Here is a 21423-nt window from a genome sequence, read left to right as displayed (position 1 = left end):
TCTCCATTGTGCACATTTGTCAACTGAGCATGCTTCCTCTGATGTTGATGTTGATGAAAAAAATAATAATAATAGGGAGAGATTGAATTCGTCACACGTTTTCTGATTGAAAAAAAAAAAAAATGGAGATGTTAGTCTCGAGCCACTGGGGACTAGCTACTCCAGGACGCGTTATTAAGAAAAGAAAGGGAAACTACACAAAACTCGACGCTTTGAAACGGAATGGAAACAGAATAAATGAGAACATCACCACCTAGCACGTTTTCTGACAATAGGTTTTCTTACATAAGATTCTGTTAAAATGACGCAGGCATATAATCAGAGTAGAGGGCGGGGGGGGGGGGGGGGATATGTTTATTCAAAAAAGAAAGGGAGTATAGGTTAGAGGGGGATTAGAAGAAGGGGAATATGTAAAGGGATAGGCATGTTAGAAGGAAACCTGCAGGAACGTGATCGAATGTGGCTGAAATGTTCTATAACAAAGTCAAAGAGGACAGTATGTTGGCCACTTATCATATCCGAAGAAATACAGTTACTGCCCGCGGTCTTCTTACAACGTTGCTTCTGTCTTTCATTTCTGTGCAGTACGACTTAGCCCATAGAACCAGCATCGGCATGCAGCTCTATACCCTGATTGCGACATCGCTCGCCCAGGCATGTTTACGCACACCTCACTGAGTGACGTTAAGCCGAAATCCCTGAAGCATGTTCTTGACGTACATCGGGCGTGGGACCGCGCGAGTGTCGTCGCAGGACTAAGATTTATGCGCGTTATGCAACGCCGATATAAGCGGCATACATGCCCGATGAAGCATGGAGTACTCAATCCTACAAAGACAAATTACGAAAGCGGTCCCGTTTTTCTTCTTCGTGGTCTCTCTACAAACGCCTTACCCCCACAACACGATGACACACCTTCGTTACGTGCAAGTGACAAGGAAGAGCGGGGGAATAGTGAAAGCGACGAGAAGAAAGAAAAACGTTTCTTTTCCTTTTTTTTTTCTTTTTGCGAGAGTGTTTATCAACATGCCGGAAGACATCCGGTGGCGAGAACGTCGCCAAGAGTGTCTTTTGTTTTCGACGAGTATATCAACACCTTTCGGTATGGTCAGGTATTTCGTGGTGTTACGGTATTATGTTTGACGGTGTTGCGTTTTAGAGAAAAACATGAAAGTGTGAGGATTATTTGAAGTTCGGGAAAACGCGTGATGTGTGCAGGCAGACGCGAAGGAAATTCGAGGGGCGGGGGGGGGGGGGGTAGGTTTATTAAGAAAAAAGGAAAGGTCAGCCAGACGGAGGTCGGCTTGCTATTCAAAAAAAAAAAAGAAAGAAAGAAGGAAAATGGGGTGCAGAAAAGAAAAGGAAAAGAAGGAGATAAAAGGAGAAGAAAAAAAAGAAGCAGAAGAAATTGGAGGGTCGTTCGAGAACTGAGAAGGGATGTCTGTTTATGTGAAGGCATAGCGACATACAGCAACTGTTTTGTACGCCTCACAGACAGTTTCAAAAGACGTGTTCTTGTAAATGAATACACCCTTTTACCCCGCAGGATCATATTGAAGGGTGTAATAGCATATGTGTAATAGAAAAATGCGTTTGCAAAATATCCATCTGAAGCAGTGTTTAAGGAAGAATACGAGAGGAAGAGTGTTTCGAGAAGCGTTTTACAAGATACCCTTCTGTATGGTGTGAAACTTGCACCACAAAGGTGTGCGCCATAGGGCAAGATATTTACACCGGAAAGGTATAAAGAACTTACAGTGCAGCTACATTTGCGGGATTGTCTGTCTGCCCTCTCCAAAAAACACGAGTGCCTCCTATTCTGCGATGAAGTGTTTCATAGAGTACTGTGTGGCTATAGCGACTCAGATTTTCAAAGCAGTCCAAAGAGCACCGCAGGCACCCAACATGATGCTAGCACCGAGACTCGATACGTGTATACGATACGATACGATGTCTCGATACGATAATACCGACTGCGACCTCAACGACCTTATAAGTTTTGTTCCCTACGCCCGTCTTCCATTGACAAAAAAAAAGAAAAAAAAGAAGAAAAAGCTAAATATGGTGGTAAGGAAAACGTAGGCGTGTCTCCTGCACCTCCAAATACTAGTGTTTGACTGACCCTTTAATGCAGTGCGTAAGCGGTAAACGTCATACTCGTTTTACAGCACTCGGTGTATAATGACATAGGAAGGAGAAACAACAAAAAAAGTTGTGGTGGATGATGCTGTGACCGTGGCCGGAGTACAGAGGTGGACAGGCGGAGAGAGGACAGAAAGAAGGAGTGAGAGACAGGGGAGATAGATACGTCGTGGGCTGACTTCAGGAGGAGCTGATCCGAAATTCACCTAGAAAGTGTCCCAGGGAATAATACTTCAGACAACACAGCATGGATTCGAACCCATTACGTCCCAGTCTTCAGCACTACCATCCCGTAACGAGCGTCCACGCGGCCATTGCGCAGGTGGCACAGAATTAAGTGCCCGGTTATCTACCCGGCGCATCGACCGAACGGTACTCGGTAGTTAGGCTACACCAGGCGAAAGGAGTGAAAACAAAGTGAGGACGAAACAATCGCCGAAAATCCACCGTGCGAGCGTGGGATCGGCATGGATACCTCTTCATGCTCTCTGCGCTTGCGGGTCACCTCGTCGTCCATTCACTGAGCAGTCATGACTCGCAAGGGTGCATCGTTTAATTATGAACGCAACCACCCACGGGGAACATGGGATGCATGAGAGGGACCTTTTGGCTCGCTACTGTGCTACTGAAAGGCACAGAAGGACTGAGAGTTCTTTCTGGAAAGAAACGAGTCGTAAAAGGCACACTCTAAGGGGGGGGGGGGGGAGAAAGAAAGAGGTAGAATTTCCTATCCGTGCTGGTAGAACGACAGTACTGTGCTGTCGTTCTACCAGCACCGGTAGGAAATTCTACCTTTTTCGTATTATTTTTAGTCCGTCCAACTCCAACTCTACCTTTTTCTTTTTTTACCAGCGGAGGAGAAGGCGCGCGTGGATTGGCCCGAAGTGGTAGAATAGACCTCTCCCTGTTTTTAAACAAATAACGTCATAGTGTTCGACAGCGCCACCAATTTGGTAGAGTTGAACTACGCTCGAAACTAGAGGCGAACAAGGTCACGCCCGAAAGCCACGGTCTTGAGGGGATTACGCGATGGTCCCTGAAGGGGACGCGACCTTCGGTCCTACTTTTCCTTCAATAGGAAGCAACGAACAAGTGCCCATTCGTGGAAGCCAGCCCTCTCCTTCCGATTTGTTTCGGTTTCAGTCTGTCTACCAACGTCATGATGAGGTTTCTCGGGTAGATATCTATTCTACCATTTCGGGCCAATTACGCGCGCCTTCTCCTCCACAGGTATACCCAAGAGGTGAAATTGGTTTGAGTAGAAATGTGGTTGCAATACAGCTCTACCGAGATGGAGAGAAAATTCTACTTTTTTTTTTTCTTAGAGTGTAGACATATAGGCAAATGACGTATATGCAGTATCTAATGCCTCCATATTTTTCATTCTCAACTAATCGAATCTAATCAAACATGTTGAATGAACGTTATTTTATAGGAACGCTACAGCAACAAGATGACTTCCATGGTAACTATATACTCCTGAGACCTGTCTGCGTGCTTTACTTACGGAAGCACGAGAGACACGCAAAACGAGGACAACACGACAAATTTCTGAGACATTTGTCGTGTTGTCCTCGTGTTCTGTGTCTCTCGTTTTTATCGTTACGTACCACCTGGTACGCGCCCTTTTCCTTTCTAACCTACACTTGACAGAATTTCTCTCCTCTTTTGCTGTGTATGCGATTTACGCACAGAGCTCCAAAATGAAGAAATTCTCACCAGATCATTTCTAAACGAGAAATAAGTACCCTTTCGCGCTCCGTCGGCACACACACACACACACACATCCCAATTTTCGTTCCACCACAGAGCTAACAGACAGAACAATCACTCGACCAATTCAAACACTTCTGTGGCGACCTTCGCTGACACCCACATTTTCGTATCGAGACCTCTAACCGTGCGTTCCACCCAGTAGTGCCTCCTCTCCCTGAGACATTACTGCCACCACGTCTGATTGCGTTGCTCGAAACAAGCGCGTATACCTTGAAATGCCAACACGAGATGCATAAAGCCCACGATTTGTTCCTACACCATGCCGTCGAACAACAATGAAACAAAACTTCCGTATAGACCACCTGTAACGGACCACCCAACGTCACCCGTCTTCCAGTGCTGCCGGCAATTTGGAGCAGTTCCCGTCAAAAAATGGTAGAAGTAATAACCAAACAACATTCGATTGTGTGGCGCAGTCATTTGGGGATGGGAAGGCGATCTCCACAATGCAACCTCGCTCGGAATAAAGGCGGCCAAATCTCTTTCCGTCGATGTCAGTGGAACGAATTGAGATGTTAGCTCAATGAACTTTCGATGTGTGTGCACGTATAGACAGACGAGATGGCTTACTCTGATGCGGGAAGGAATGCAGTTTCGGGGTTTGTCTTGGCATTCTGTTTCCCACATCGAGAAGGTTTATGTCTGCAGTAGTGGCTGTTCGATCTTTGCACGTACAGTTGCACAGTATCATGGTCAAGGTTGTCTCTTCATCCAGGCATTACTATTTATCTTGCCTTTCAAAAGTCAGTAATGAACAACAGTAGATACATGATGATGATGATGATGATGATATGAGGATTGAGGTGTGAAACATCAGTATCTTTTCGATTTCTGCAACTTTAAACAACTTTCCAGGCTAAAGCCGAATCCTCTTCGTGAGAAGGGGACTTCTCACGAATTTGACCTCAAAGAGGCTCGAAGACCGACTTTGGTTTGGGATTACGTAACACCTAGGTCGTATAGCTCTGAAAATGTTGTAAAGCCGATCATGCCTAGCGAAATACTCTCGATTCAAAGGAAATTACGGGTGCTTGAAACGCTCTGCACCTAAGCCTACACGTATTCTGAACTATCGGTGCACAATGCAAAGCCTTGCTTACCGTGTTGGCATCTGCAGAAATTTAGGGTAAGTCTAGAAGCTATAACCGTGCTTGTATGGTTGTAACGGCATTTCTAAGAACGCTGTTGAGCAATCCCTGCATCAAGCAAACCGGAATTCAAATCTCCCTCACTTTCTTCAGCCAATTAGATCCCCGGTCGATTTTCTTCGTCGTATCCCTTTCTTCAGTTTCGCAGACAAAGCTTTCTCAAGACAAAGATCCGATAAAGACCGATGACCCCGCAATGTACCGCAGGGAGATCATGCACGATCTTTCACTGAACCGGAATTAATCGATAACAACAGCAACAAAAGAAAGAAGAAAATATGAGAAGAAGGCAAATGCATGATAAAGACGAATCTGCGAATGCAAGCCGGCTTGAACGAGCGCGAAATATTCCCCATTGTCTGTTGTGGGAAAGTGTTGTTCTGCCATATAGAAACGCCATTGAACTCGCACGTATAATGTGTTACGGTTATCGTACTTGGTATCTCATAACAATCCTGAGTTACGCAGAATTAACAACAACACTGCTGGCCCGCAGGAAGCGAGACGGACGTTGAAATAGTCGGAATGCATTGAGCACTCGTTAATATGACCCCCGATAATCTGACATACGCGCTTTACGACCATACTCCTGTGGGGAGCAATTTAGTGAAACCTTTGCAAATCCCCCCCGTTAATATGACAATTCCGCATTATATGACCAAAATTTTCGGGAACGACCATGGTCATAATAACGATGGTACACTGTATACTACAGTACGTTGAAGAAATGTAAGCTCACATATGTTCTTTCAGAGGGAAAGAAAGCGTTTGGAAAACATTTGATAGATATAATAGATAATATTAATAATAAAATAATATAGATGATATTCCAGTGCATTTCTCCTTAATTATGGACGGAGTCAAAGGAACATGCACGACATCCAATGTCTCACACTGTGCTTCGTGGACTTCTCCATTATGTCATCATGCACGCCATGCAGCTTTTTTTCTTTGATTCGCCCCTCTCCACGATTCCTTCGGGAGTCTAAACTCTTGGGCACTCTCTGACTCCTCCTGACACCTCCTATATGACTGTCTGCACAACGATTAGTGAAGGAGCCGTCTTTTCCTGTATTTCTTCATAATTTTCTGTTTCTCTGCTGCTATCTGCCTTTTGTTTGTTTGCTTGCTTTTGGGAATAGCAAGCCTACATCATGGCTAACCTTTCCCTTCATTTTTTTATAAGCAAACATATCCCCTCTCCACCCCTTCCCGTGCAGAGGATACTTTCCTATTCTTTCCTTTTCCCCCTTACTCATTTATTGATGTACAACAAAAGGTACCGGAAGCAGCTGGCCATATTACGTATTACTAAATTAAGCGCATTACACGAGGCTTATAAAAAAAAAGAAAAAAGAATAAAGGAGAGTTGACCGAAGCATACTCGGAAATGCTCGTCGATGTCATGTTACGCTCTTTCGTCATGCAAGATTTTAGTCATGACAATCGCATTAGCCTCTTTATAAGGGGTTTTTCCGGGGAACAGGAAGCGTGTTTTGGACTGAGTGTCCATCCAGCATCATCTGGCACTGTCACGGTGTGATAGGGTGTGCACGCGCACTCTGGTGCCAATATAGCGGCACACGGCGTCTTGCGCAGATTCCGATGAAGAGCTAGGTCGCCGATGCGCTCGCTACTCGCAATTAGAAGCGCGGCCACACATTTGCATAACGAGGTTTCGTGGAAAAGATTATATCATGCAGGCAATATTGCCGTACAAGAAGATTATATCGCAGATATAACATCGCTTCAACTATATGCTACTATGAATATGCAAAAACGAACATAATTGGAATGCATAGTTGAAGCAAATGTTAATAACCAAGTTAATAACCTCTCTCGAACACGTCGTAGCGTATAAAGATAGATGAAATTGAAAATGGCATAACACGAAGCTTGTATGCCGCTTGAGGGCGTTGTCTGGGTGTTTCTGGTGGTCATAAGGGAACGTAGCAGTGTTCGCATATAAGGTTGAAAGTTGGACTAATTGGTAACCTGACATGACTGAGGTACAGCGAGAGACTGATACATAACACAACTACAAGGGATGAGCTCGGACTAATATCGAATAAGCCGTGCCATCGCTATAGTGTGGATGTATTCCGATGATTACAAAAACCAAAGAGCAGAGCGCGTCTCAAATCTAACACAGAAAGGGACATTTCGGAAGGCTATATCGGAAGACAAATGTGCTAGAATGCCGCGTCATTCGTCACGTTTGGTGACCACGAACTCTTCTGCATCTGTTGTCCCGAATTCCATTCGAGCTTCGTATAGCATCAGATACTGAATGTTGTCAGCGGGCACTCAAGCAGCCCATGGCCATGATATATGTACTCCAAATAATATAAATATATGTAAATATATAACGTAATATAAATATATACTCCAAATAAACAAATTTTCTGTGAAATATCCCTTGCTCTTCGAAATGAATAGGAGCAGTCCACATTACATTTCGCGGTTCTCCCGCTAGGTTGGCGCTGCTGCGGTAGAAAATTCCCGCGATGCGTGCGTTATAGCGAGAGTGCGGAACGCGTCGCGCTTCACCGTCAAGCACTGCCGTTGTTCACACATAAGCTTTTTTTTTTGTTCCGTGTTAGCGCCGCGAAACAACTGTGGCTATGAACGGCGTACAGATGTGGACGGATGAAGAGAGGACAGCAGGGAGGAGTGGGGGGCAGGGGGGGTTCGTATACGTCCTGGGCAGACTTCAGGGGGAACTGTGCCGACGTTCGTCCTGAAAGTCTTCGGAAAAGCCAGGGAAAACCTCGAACAGCACAGCCGGTGGTAGGATTCGAACCCACCACCTCCCAGTCTTCAGCACGACCTTAGCCATACCACCAACACGACACACATAAGCACAACAAACACCCTTCGACGACACTTCCTTCGATACCTTCCTACACCACCATCTTTCCTACGTAATGATCAATATCAATGAGTTTATCAATCATTTTTATCAACGCGAATACGAGCGATGAATTAATTTTATAGGCGCGTATCGCGCATTGCTCCACTTTCGCTTCCACCGCATCAAGGATCTAGAGTATACCCAACCACAACGCACGTGACGGCTGCCTCCTATATAGACCAACCGCTTTAAAGAAACAATAGCTTTTCACCCACAGCAGCCAATTAGCATACGTGACTGGACGAGAATTTTGCAACCTTGTTATCTCGCGCCGATATGTTGCGAGGACACCCTGCGTTCCAGAAGTGGCCTATATATTCTTCTCGTACACTTTCGCTTTGACGTCCAGCTACCAGAGGATTCCGAAGAATTCCTTCGCGTGCATTGTTAGGACTGGAAAAGTGACAAACTCACATTTGCAGAAGTTGCAGCGCGTGACGCCAGCCCGTGTGGTGGCGGTGGAGCGGGAATGTTGCGGGAAACAATGCGGCCATTACGAACACTTCAAGGCCTCGGTCGGTCGTGCAAGTTTTCCAGGTGTTGTGAACGAGTTATTAGTGCGGCAGGTATGCGAAGGCGACCAATCGTCGACGACGTTCATGGTTTGCGCGTATGCGAATGTAAGAACGTCCTGAGGTTCGCTATAAAGTGAAATTTTATTTTGTTTTTTTATGAGAAAATGATGCGTATATTCTGCAAAAATTTCATTCCCTCTATGTAAAAAACAAAAAATATACTTTTGACACGAATGACCGATTAATGGTCACAAAACGACGCTGACGAAGTGTGGAAATCAGTCAGGACGGACTCTATTGTATTGTGTTATTTAGCAATAGTACAGGCAAGTCTCGAGCCCAAACAGGAACATTGGTAACGCTAAAAAGAAAAAGAAAAAAAAAAACAAAAAAGGAAGAAAGCACAACGAAAACTGTAAATATCAGGACTCATACAATTAGTCTGAGAAAGCTCTGTTCTGTGAGAAAGGTATGTGAACAAAAAAAAACAAATAAAAATCTGTAGCCACCAATAAACAACCACATAGCAAGCAACCAACTAACATCCAATAAGCCATATAGAAAACTTACGCCAACAGGGCTTGCATCTCGTTGACAAAGCCGGTAGCAGATCTGAGTTACACAATAGCTAGTGCAAGGGCATACTATTCATCAATAGTTTTGCGAGAAGAAGAAGAAGAAAGAAAAAAATAATGTTTAAATGTATCAGTATGGTAGTATCAGTTACTGTGTTACAGGGGCAACTGAATTCGCCTGGGAACACCTTATCTGCAAGCTTCGTGGACGAAAAATAAGCTGTCTACCTCAAATTCATTTGAATACGTATAGCAGTCCAATCATTTTTTTCTTTTTTTTATGCACATAGTGTCCAACGAGGCATTCGTTAGAGCCGGTTACGCGCACACTCAACATTTCGTAAAAAGTAAAGACCCACGTAGAAGGTCCCCAGACATCCCAATATCATCGTCATCATGTATTTCTCTCTCTCTCTCTCCTAGACATCCGCTGTAATGATGTAACACCCATGCCCCAATCAATTTCCCAATTCCAAGGCAAAGAAAAATCCACATTAGCCGAACCCTAATAATCTCCGACACCTAGATGACAACCAACACATTTTTTTCCACACCCACGGCGGTTTGCTTTCATTGCCGAACCCAGCCCAAGCCAATCATGACATCCCTGTCTCAAAGTCCCCGAATGGCACATGCGCAGATAGTCCATGCAATACTCTTTCGCAAGGCCACCACGCCGGTCCGTCAGCCATGCAAGGCGTATATACGAGCACCAAGGACGCCCGGTGCCCTCCCCCCTCTTCATCGGCATCCCCCTCTCATCTACAAACCACGTAAAGTGGAAGTTATGATGTGGGTGTTGTTGTGTACGGTACGAACTCATTGAGGGGGCTCAAAAGGGCATGTACATGGATGGACCTAGATGGACCATTACTGGCCGTCGGACATCCGGCATGCTGGCTTCGATACCCTTTCACCTGCAATGCAAGCACGTCCGCATGTACGTACGTGGGCGTCTGAAAGCAGTAGAAAGCGAAAGGAAAATGATCTTCCCTCTGTATATGGTCTCTTCCTGAACGGAAGGGTTATTGAAGCTGTTGTTCGTCCCCTAGCGTCCGTAGGCGGGTGGAGTTTCACTCGAAAATACGCGTCATCGAACTGCATTCCCCTTGGGTGGAGGCATAGAATCGTGAGACACGAGGCAGAAATGTCCCCTGCAGGTTGGTTGCGTAGTAGTGGGTAAATCGTTTTAGCGCAAAGTGCAAATGCATTAGCTGGCGGCGACTAGGTTTGCGTAGGGGTGAAGAAGGTCGTTGTTGACCTCCGGCGAAAGATGAACTCGTAAACGCCCATAGCGTCTGATTTTGGGTGTCAAAGGCATGAGGACCTCCCATCATGTCGTTTGAATTCTTCGGACATATACGCATAAAAGTCTTAATGACCGACACTAACCATGCTTCGAGCTTCCTATACCATATTTTAGAGTTTTAGTACATCGTACGCTATCACCTTTGCGTACGTAAGAGATAGCGTGGCGCACTGCGCGAAACTCTCTTTACGTTTTGTGCGTGCGCAATCCGTTGATTGCACGTGCGACTATCTTCGAGACAGTAGTCAAACCTCAGGGCTCTGCCTTCGTCAAAAAACAAAAACAAACCTGGCATATTGCTCTACAGATCCTGGAAGCAGTAGCTGGGACCCATATTTTTTTCTATCCATGCCATCATCATCCCGGATCCCGACCAGAAATGGATTCAATGCGTCAGCGCATGAACTGGATGCACGACTGCAAATGCTATGGTGGTACACTGATGAGCAAGACAAACGGTTCTGTGTTAGAAGCCCACAAACGCATGCACTTAGCGCACAGAGTCTCATTTTCGTTCAGAACGCCTTTGAATGCCGACTACCTCCGAATTACTTCATGAATTTCTTCGACGGTGTGTCGACTCGTGTCAAATGAATTGCTTTGCCCCAATAACATACTCTATACTATTTCCCTGATATCAACTGTCGAGGAGCGGCCGTCTGTATATACTGAAGGCCACCGAGTATATTTATATTCCGACATTCCAGACCTTCACCTTAATAAATGAGTTCATGGAATCTGTTAAACACAGAAGGAATAACGAGGCAAGTTACTTTATAGAGAGAGAGAGAGAGAGAGAGAAAAGGGGCTCTGAATGCAGCGTTCTTCTGCTAAAGAATGTCGGCATAATAATAACGGTTTATGGGCGTGACCACGCTTCAAAGTAAGATTCCACCAGATTATACCAGGTCCTCATAGCACGAGGACCTTAATCATTACCACATACCTAGATAGTTAACAAAACTCTGTTCCGCAACGTTCATACACCCTATATTATACGGCGTCACGGACCCTCGGTCACGAACATTAGAGGTTTAGTAGGTCCAGCCTTACCCTAAGTCAGCCATCAATTACAGGGCGAAAGGACGGTCCACTTCTTGGGCCGTAAATGCAGGAAGAAGTGCAGTGAACTGAAATCGCGCAGAAAAAAGGCGTGGCGCCAGCGAAAACGCGCGCGCGCGCGCGCAATTTGCCGCGAGCGCCGACAAAAGAAAATGAGCACTTTTCACGGGAAACAGAGAGGATGGATACCGTTACAGATTGAGGGGTACTGATAAATGGACTAGTACGTGAGTGTCTGCTGCATGGGCGTTGTTGAGAGGGAAATATTCTAACGGGAACTACACAGGTGTAAAGCCGGAAGAACTCTCGGATGTGGAAGAAGGTTGGAAATGGCTGCTGTGTGTGGTAGTGGGTTTAGGTTGGGGATGAGAATGGGACTTTAGGAAACAAGTGCAATTACGCTGTTCGTAAGATTTGAGGAGCTGACTATTGCGGATATCAAATCAGAGAGAGAGAAAGAGGGAGAGAGCGTGAAAAATCAAGATTCTTAACTCTATAACGGCCATAAATCGTAACAGCACTGGACATGCAACCAAGCTCTGTTTTTGCAATGTATCACAACAGATGACATACATATAAATGTACATAAGCTGCATCTCCCGCTCTCCCCATCAGTAATCACGTGTCTATCTATTAATGGCACGTGTTTTAAAGCGATAGCTTCAAAGGGTCAGCCGCCGTGTAGGTCCGTCTGTCGCTTTACAGGGCCACGTGACCTGTCATGAAGGCTCTGTCACGTGCTGCCTCCGCGTGGTCGCCAGATCGTGTTCGCGGAACTCTGAGATTGTGCAACCAGTAACAATGCAAAAAGGTAAAGGAAAATTCTAAGGGGGCTTTCTTTGTTGGAAAAATCCGCGAGATTTCGTGCATAGAATTTACTGTGATAAATTTTAATGCTGTCAATTAATAATTAGAAATTGAATTAATTACAATAATTTAATTAATTTGACCATACACCAAACCGCAACGACTAAAGCGTTACATGAAATCAGCAACGACCGAAAAGACGTTAATTACAACAAAAATTTGATAACCATCCCAAGAAAGGATTTCCCTCAAAATGTTGACCCCAACGATGACCATATCAATGATCTTAATGACATTTAAACGTGTTTGGCAATACCAAAATTATTCGATCATACTCCCAAAAATACAGCCAATTTTTTAGGGGATCCTCTTTTTGTTGAAATTCTGTTTCTATATTCTATACTGGCATTCTATATGTACCCATTGCTTCCCCGCCCTCTCTACAAAAATAGATAAGAAAGGGTTGGCGAGCAACCCCACTGTTTCGTAAATTTATCCTGAATTAACTGGAGAACAAGCAGGACCAGAAAATTCTACATGTGCAACGCGCATGCGCACAACTGTACCTCATGACCACCTTAACGAGTTACCTTATCGAACTAGCACGTCATACTCGCAGAGAGCACGCTAATGTAACATTTACTCCAACCGATCGTTAACGTCAAACAAACAAGAAGTGGCACAACGACTACCAAGGATAACAATCAAACTTATCTCACCCGTTGAGTCCCACTCAATCACCCGGGAAACACCAGACAGCAGTGTGGCGTATATGTGCCCTGCTCAAAAGCTGGATATCAACATCTCATTACAGACGTATCGCTAGACGCCTACGAAGGTACGGTATCATTCTCGATCGCTGCAAACGCTGTCCTTGACGTGAAAAAGCTCCATTTCTCAATTTCGATTCGGCTTCACGACCATGCAAGTTGAGTACCGCTCACGAGAAGTCCATTCATAATACGACCTACTTTGGCAGTAACAAGTCTCTGGACTTCATAAACGGGGCCGCTTATTTTGTTTTCGCTCTCCAGACTATAAATAGTTGTTCCGGAACGACATGGACTATGGGCAGACGTGACGTGACTTTCGGCATGACTCAAAGGCGAATTCTAACCAAAGGGTATAACTAAACTCACCATTTCAACAACATTGTTCATATATGTAGGTCCTTGATGTGGTTCAAAACTTTCAGGAACATGGTTTTAAATTGTGCAAGGGTCTTTTATTTTAAAAATTTTACGCTGCTCCTGAGTTTTTCATTGAAGTAATATTGAATGATGGCTACTTTGCGTCACTGCAACCCCAATCAGAATCAAAAACATTGTGTCTGCTTGACTTTCACAACGGAAGTCGTCACAATGAATAGTATCATGACAAGCCGATTATAACAGCATTTTAACAGGCCAATGTGAAAGGCCTAAGCCATAATCAGTGCGTTATCTTTGGATGCATTATATCATCAACACCGTAACTAACTTACCCTACATGCTGTGAGCAGAAACCAATATATCCATATCTCTCTCTAGTTATACCTCGGTGGTACAAAAACTTTTATTTCCGGTTTAAAGCAACATGTCGGAAAGTGGTGAGACTTTATATGTTCATGTAAAAGCAAAAAACATACGATGAAATTTAAAGAAAACGTTTTCGTTTAAAGGAACTGAATGCTCCATGAACACCCCCATCACCATGTAACCTCGCAGAATGTCTAGTTCAACAACTTGATCTTGTCCGATTAACCAGTCTACGCATTCGAAATGGTTCAAGTACAGCACCTATAAGTGTTAGACAGAGTGTATAATTGACTGCGAAGGTTGATATGCCCGGTACAATGTCGCTGGAGGTAATTATGCTATGCGCGACACTGCAGGCGTATAGGTAACGAGAAATATATAGGCTATATATCAGATACTGATCTCTAATAAAAACAGCCGCTGCATATACCTAACAGCGACGTTGCATTCTTTCGTAGCGGCTAAAAAAAGTCCACTCGTGTGGTTTCCGAATAAAAAAAACGAGGGAAAAAAGATGGAGAGTGAATGAGGGCAGGAAAATTGAGCAGTTGTTTACGCGACTCTCTCGATACGCATGTCTGTGCGTGCATGGAGGAAGCGAGTCGTAAGTTACACCTAATGGTGCAATGAGCCATACGCGGTCACTTATTTCGTCGCATGTACTAAGAAAGTATTTCTCTCTTTTCTTCGTTTTTTTCTTCAAAACGCCAGGGGCAAGGAATACGATTATAATCGCATGCCGTAATTGAGGTAATACAGCGTCAGTATGTAGTTCAGATTGATGAGATTGATGTGTCTACATTTAATATGAAAGGGAACAAAAATAAAGGTGATCATAAAAAGTGGGTGAATGAGAACACAAGAGGAATAGAAGAAAATAAAAAGAGCCTGAGACGTTTAGGAAGAAGAAGTGCCACATCGAAAACGACGTTTCCAGTGAAATCGACGTTACTGGAAGTGTCATCGTCACTTCTTCATTTATTGTTGTTGTTGTTGGAAGTGTGCATTGTGTGTGTAATCTGCAGACGACTATGCACGAAATGTACATTTCCGAGCTAATCTTCGCGATTAACAAAAAAACTAAAACAAAAAATGCGATTTTGTGTAGGTCCGAAGACCACCTATACGAAAACAATACGATAAAAATATGTGATTACGATATGTCATGGGGCTTTTGCTGACGTCAAATCAAAACATAGTAACGTGATGTCAGACACTGGAAGGAAATAGCAGGATTGGCTTATCTTGTTTCCGGAGCAGTTATCGTGAACGTCTTCCTGCATACTGATTGGTTGATTGATTGAGATATAAAAAACATGGAGATGTGAGACCCGACAATGTCGGGTCAGGCTACTCCAGAACTCGTGAGATGGAAAAGAAAGTAGGAAAAATCAACCTCAAGATGAACATTAGAGGCATTAAAAAAAGAATAGAAAAAAGAATTGGTACCTGCCGGTACCAATGGTATAGCGTGCATGACTCATGAATCTTATACGTTGATTGGATACCGTGGGTAGGGTACTTTCGGAAGCCAGTTATCAACACTCTCCAATAAAGATACGGTACGATCCGATGGGTCTCGCAACCAGGTCGCTTCGCCCTCGATCACAGCCCAAGTACAAACAGTCACGCCTCGTGTCACTTCATCTGCAGAATTAGGATTATGACAAGAATTCGTTTACACTCGCTGTCACCCTCTTGAGGTACGCCCTATGAATGTACAAACAACGTCGCGTACTTGCCAAGTACGTCGACGCGCTAAAAAAGGCATGTCACCGTTGCGAAATCATCGGCTCCTCGCCCTCGGCGTACCTAGAAGCCGTCCTTCCTGTAACGCCCCGTGCATGTCTAATTTCAAACCGCGTCACTGTTGACATGGCTGCGTCAAAGTACTTGTCATTATACAAACACGTTCTTAGAAATAGAAGCATATTCGTAGCAGACAGCATAGGTGCTGCTGGATCTATCCGGGGTAGTGGGGACATAGTATACGTGCAGAGAGGTTAGCCACAAAAAAATTAGGAGATGCTACTTTGCATTCATGGGTGTAGTTAGCTGCCTGCAAACGGAACCAGGTGGTACCAACAACAACAACATATATATTGTGATGATGAAGTGGGGAGGTTTTCCACTCTAGGAGTGGAACGCTACCCCATAGCTAGGGGTCTAATATGAGTGGTGACAATGATCAGTGATGACGATGAGAGATGACGGGAATGATCGAAGTGGCGATGACGATGCTGGACGTGATCGTGGTGGTGGGAGTGCCCGAGGGCGCTGCTGGGGTCATAGTGAGTCCTTTAGGCCTGTCGCCTCAAAGAAGTCAACCACGTGACGTAAGGCCGTACCAAATTGATAATAGGGATATGCAGTCTGTGTAATACACTCAAATGCACCGCGCATCAGCATTGATACTATAGTTATCATATATGCCACGGCTAAGAGTCCAAGCACTGTGTATGGAAGGAAATGTGCAATAACTTCGATGGCCCAGGGACTAAGTAGTAGTCTCGAAATCGAAGGACCTACCGTAGCCTTGCTTATGGACAGACGCAAGCAGGACATCTGTGCGTCGGCAAGCGTATACCACAGGTGGGACAATTGGAAGCGTCATGTTCCCTAATCTCCTATCAATGGTGTAACCGGTACCGTAAAGATACTCGTGACCTGTTCACACCACGAGCGATGGAAAACATCATAAAGGGGTAGGCATTCCGTTGTATGATCTGCATAGTGCGCTGGTGCAATGCTGCGAAGCCCAGACACAAATGCCATCTCCATATTTTCCTTTCATTTCCAATCCACAAATGCCGTCGCATCCATCATTGAGTTGCTTTCACAGTATAAGGAAGCATATTCAGTATAACGGCAATGACAACGTTGAAAAGTTTGCGACTCAAAACACCACATCAGTGTTGCACCTCACGGATCTACCGGCTTGGGGATTTGTTCTGTGCTGGAGACCTTGGCACATCCCCCGCAACATTGGAATGCATGTGACACGTTTATCTGTGAACTAGTCCCAGTTGAAAGAAGGATACGTGAACTGAACCTTATGGACCAGTGTTTTCCTTTTTCTTTCCTTCGAACAGTGAAATACTATGAGCTCGTCTCATACAGAAGGGAAAGAAAAACTTGCTTGGCTGTTAAAAAAATTTTCTTAGAATGCTTTGTGTCTCGCATTTTTACTATTAATCATGCTTCGTTAGTCAGACTCTCAAATTTCATTCTAAAAATACCCGCATGATAATCAGCCCGGTCACTAAGATACCAAAAATAGCTGTACGATAAACTCTAAAACGGTTCTCAATCAAGTGTACCATGCTTTCTAAATATCAGCATCTGGTATCTGACGAACCCGATTGGGTGACGAGCACGTCGCGGCATTTTCCTTCCTCGAACAATGACTTATCAAAATTGCTAGCGTGATACGTCTCCCGATGTACGAAAGGAGCTGAAAGCTTTCCGTCCGCAATCGCTTCGCCAACAGCCCGAGAAACCTTCCTGTCATCATTAAACGTCATCCGCAAGCAATTTGTGTCAAGTTTAGTGACAGTCTGGTTGGTTTCTGTGATGTCTCTTTCTCGCGTGGTCACACGTGAAAAGAAAGTCCTGATGGCCATCTGAATACTACGCATTCATTCCCTCTCTTTTCTTTCTCGTTACAGGGCTGTCGTTATCAGGGCCAAAACAGCAACAACAAACCGGGGAGAAAACAAAAGTAGGTTTAGTTTGCTGAAGTTTTTTCCCCCCGTTACGTATAGTGAAAAATAAGTGCTGCGATCTCTTCTACGTCAATTACAGCAACATCTAGTGACAGATTCATGAACCCGAATCGCAAGGTTTTGTCAGGGTAAGAGACCCTGAAAGTGATGCTTTTAGCGATGATCAAATGTTTTACAAACAAATAGGAGTTCGTCTTAAACCCCGTCAAAATATGCGTTTGTGTTAGACAAAAATTCGTGACCGCTGCAAAACGTCAATTGAGCCTATCACATGCGTTTCCGTCACTAAAAACCGTCCCTACAACAAAAAAGATAAGTACCACTGCTTAATGGATATCACAGTTCTCGCACTTCGTGACTTCGTCTCGGTAATCTTGAGCTCCCCAGTCTTCGAATCAGCTGTTAGACAACGCCTAGATATTGTCCTTTTGACGTTCCTTAATTGAAATTAAGGATACTTCATTTCTCTAAGTCGTACTACTTAGTATTTATTTTGTAACTTGTGAGACCATCGTGAAATTCGCTCGATATAATCCCGAATACTTCCAGAATACAACTTTGCTTAGGATTACAGGTGATAATGTCGATGGAACAAGGAGTATAACTTACTCCATAGCATTCCCTGTTCGCAACAAAGCTCTTGTAATTACGGTATATCACCACTCCACAATAAAAAGAGCAATGACATATGCAGGAATCCCAGACAGGACTTACCCGCACGGAAATCCCGCCGTTGAGCAATCCTACCACCAAGAGCGGCAGCAAGGGAGCAATCCTTTGACCACTCATCTTCCTCGTCGCGCTGAATAACAAGCAGACACTCCAGCACACAAAAACAAGCACACCTGTCGCGGACGACACCGCAGCCCGAAATCACCGCCCAAATCCTCCGCTGGTGACGTTAAGCGTGGCCAAAGTTAACGTGACGTCTGTCGACGGGGGTGCACACATAACGCGCGTTTTCACACGAACTGTCGCTTGGCGACGGCGATCATCTCAAAGCACGTTGGCAGGAACGACCAGCAGGCATTGCTACACTTGCGCGTCTGGTAGCACGAGCGGCCTCGATTCGTCTGCTTCGGAAGGCAGCGGTAAACCAAAACCGGAACGAGAGTTGCACGCCGATTGGGCGGCGCCACCTGGTGACGTAAAGAGTCACGTGCAGCGCGCGAATATTCGAATTTGTCTTTGTTGTTTGAAGTGGAGAACTGCAGAAAGGTAGTGATTGAAGGTTGGAGGCTTCCGTGACGTAATATAGATGACGTCGCTTTTGCAGGATGCATGCCGTGTGAACTATGACTGCGAGAGTAAAGAGAGAAGAATTGAGAAGCGCCAGATCTGTAGATAGGTAATCAGCAAGATGGAGTACGGTGGAAGCGGGCAAAATAAGCACGAGAAGAAGAACAAGAAGAAGAAAGAAGTATTTCACAGGAAATGAGAGACAAATGTGTCTTGTTGCGTCTATGTCATTCACTCCTTGTCATCAAATCCATGTTATAATCATCATCGTCAGGCATCTGTTGTTGTTGTGTTTGTCAGGTTTGTCAGTTGCTGCGTTCAAAAGTCAAAACTCCCAGTGTCGTTTTGTTTGCTCACTGGAGTGCCAAAGGAACGAACACAAAATGAATCAAGGCGGTGAAGCTACAGTCAGCCTTGTTGACCACACGCCTGACACTGTACAGGAAAATCCGAGGGAGTCTCGAAGAACTTGTCAGCTAGCCGATCCTAAGACGACAATATGTGGTGCTTATTCAAGTGTGCGCTGCAGAAATCCTCTAGACTCGCAAGCGCAAACACACACGGACACAGAGACGAAACACACGAACACGCTGTTCTCTCTGCATCCGTGTGTGTCTCCGCTTTCCGGTCTAGATGGAATACCAATTCATGCCCAACGCTCAACTCTCGCAGAAATCCTAGCGTTTACAGTCAAAAGTTTGTGGGATATCCCTCTCTAGAAGAAATGTTGTACTCCGTTTTTTTTTTCTTGTGGGGTTTTAATGTTATCAAATATGCTTTCTACTACGCACAGGCAAAATGAGTTTCCACCACCACGTTAATGTACCAATATCTATAAATAATATACACAGGATGTTAGATTTTGTATAAAAAAAAGCTATGACAGCAGCATAGATGTCGTTTCTGCAGGTGGGTTCTACAGACAGGCGGACATCCGCTCGATGAAAGTGTGTAACTACAAGATGCCTAATTACCCAAGATTTATTAAGGAACTCTTTAATTAGAGAATTTCGGGCGAAATCGAGATATCAGAATGGGAAACAATCTCCGTTGAACGCCATTCTATGTTTTAAAAATCCTTAAACAAGCGCGTGCTGTGAAACATCCATCGCCGAATTTTGTTATGCAAATGAGCCGAAACGAAAACAGAGGTGGTGGTGGTGATGGCGATAGGGCTTGCCGTTGTCGGCCTCACGTATGTGGGCAACGTCACGACTGACGCCCTGGGGGAATGTGCGTCCTGGGCCGACTTCTAAGGGAACTGTGCCGACATATGTCTGAAAACAGAGCGGCTCAGGAGCGCATCACAACCTATAGTCCAATCATCTCCATCGCTCCAAAGCACGTGACTCTCTGACGTGGAATGAGCGCTGTGCTCCCCGCGCTCCCGGTCGGCGCGGTTTCGGTTTCGGTCTCATTTGCATATAAAAATTCGTCTATGGATATTTCAACGCACGAGCGCTTTCAGGATTATTTAAAAATGGAACGGCATTGAACGAGGATTGTCCCCGTCCTGCTATCTCGCTTTTGTCCAAAATCCCGTAATTAAAGAGTTAATTAATGAATTTTAGCGAATTATATAGCCATTTTGTAATTACTTACTCTCTTCGAGAACGTGTCCGCCTGGTCACAAAAACTGAGCCGCAAAAACTACATCTATACTGACGATTTTTTAATAAAAAATGCATAAAGGATTTAAAAAAAAAAGCCCTCTATATGGGAATGAAATGCCAGATAGCCAACAGTGTTCTTGCTCTTGCGCAACAGTGTTGCTTCGCGTCGCCGTTCGCCAAGAGAAGCAAAAGGTCCGTCAGTCTGGAAGCGGAGGCAAAATACGCAACGACGGTTGTAAAAGAAAGCGTATTGAGGGAGTTTGGACATTCATTGTCCAAGGCGTTTTTCTATAAGGCCAGGGAGGCATTTACACCCTTGATTATCGCATTGGCCTTTGAACAATGGCCGGGTAAGCATGCAGTCGTGATCTCTCGCCTTCACAAGGTCATCGCAGTTAGGAAATATCCCCGCAAAACGTCCGCTGATGGAAAGACAGCAATGAACTGTGCTCTATACAACCGACACAAAAGGAACCATTCTTCTTTTTACAGTTTCAGAGAGTGTTAAAGCCGTCAGATCTCATGATGCAGGTCTTGCGTCGATGTGAGAATCGTGTGATACAGGTTATGGGTTGCTACCTCAGAACATCATGATTATCTGCAAGTTACAAAGCAAAGGGGGGACGGTTGTGGAATACGCCCTGTTGAACAGAACCCATCCGGTACCCGTGTTCAACCGAGACGTGTGCGCCTATGGAATTTTGATCGGCGGCGGCGTCATGCCCGTTTTACCACCGGCAGCGGCGTCAGCGGCGCGAACTACAAGTCAAAAACAGTGCAACACCGCAACCTACCTTCATCGGCATCAACAAAAACAAATTCGACTTCGCGAGAGGGTTGCAATGCGCGTTTTCGCGTCCAAAAACAGGTGCGAAGAGGCCCTCGACGCGCCGGTTTGGAAACGGCGGCTGCGTCGTCATACCGAAAATTACCGGCGGCGCACACGTCTAATTCAACCTAAGAACGGCATGAAATGTAGTCCGTCAACCTTCACAGAGTTACTCCGCCGGAGAAATAATACTGACGTCACATCTGTTTTCATGGGCGATGTTCTTCTCAATTCTTTCTTTCTTTTTTGTCA

The 21423-nt window shown here is 44.8% G+C and overlaps 1 protein-coding gene across 1 annotated transcript in view; it reads right to left on the bottom strand.

The window, feature by feature from the left end:
- The window catches only part of LOC135399081 (uncharacterized), a 58686-nt gene extending 40101 nt beyond the window's left edge, over positions 1-18585 (bottom strand). The window contains exon 1 of the mRNA XM_064630770.1: positions 18205-18585. Coding sequence (XP_064486840.1) covers positions 18205-18279 — 75 coding nt within the window. The 5' untranslated portion in view covers positions 18280-18585. The remainder of the gene's footprint in view (positions 1-18204) is intronic.
- Between the last annotated feature and the right edge of the window lie 2838 nt (positions 18586-21423).

The sequence above is a fragment of the Ornithodoros turicata genome, chromosome 6 (genome assembly GCF_037126465.1).
Source record: "Ornithodoros turicata isolate Travis chromosome 6, ASM3712646v1, whole genome shotgun sequence".
Classification (NCBI taxonomy): Eukaryota; Metazoa; Arthropoda; class Arachnida; order Ixodida; family Argasidae; genus Ornithodoros; species Ornithodoros turicata.
This window is presented reverse-complemented; position numbering and strand designations above follow the sequence as displayed.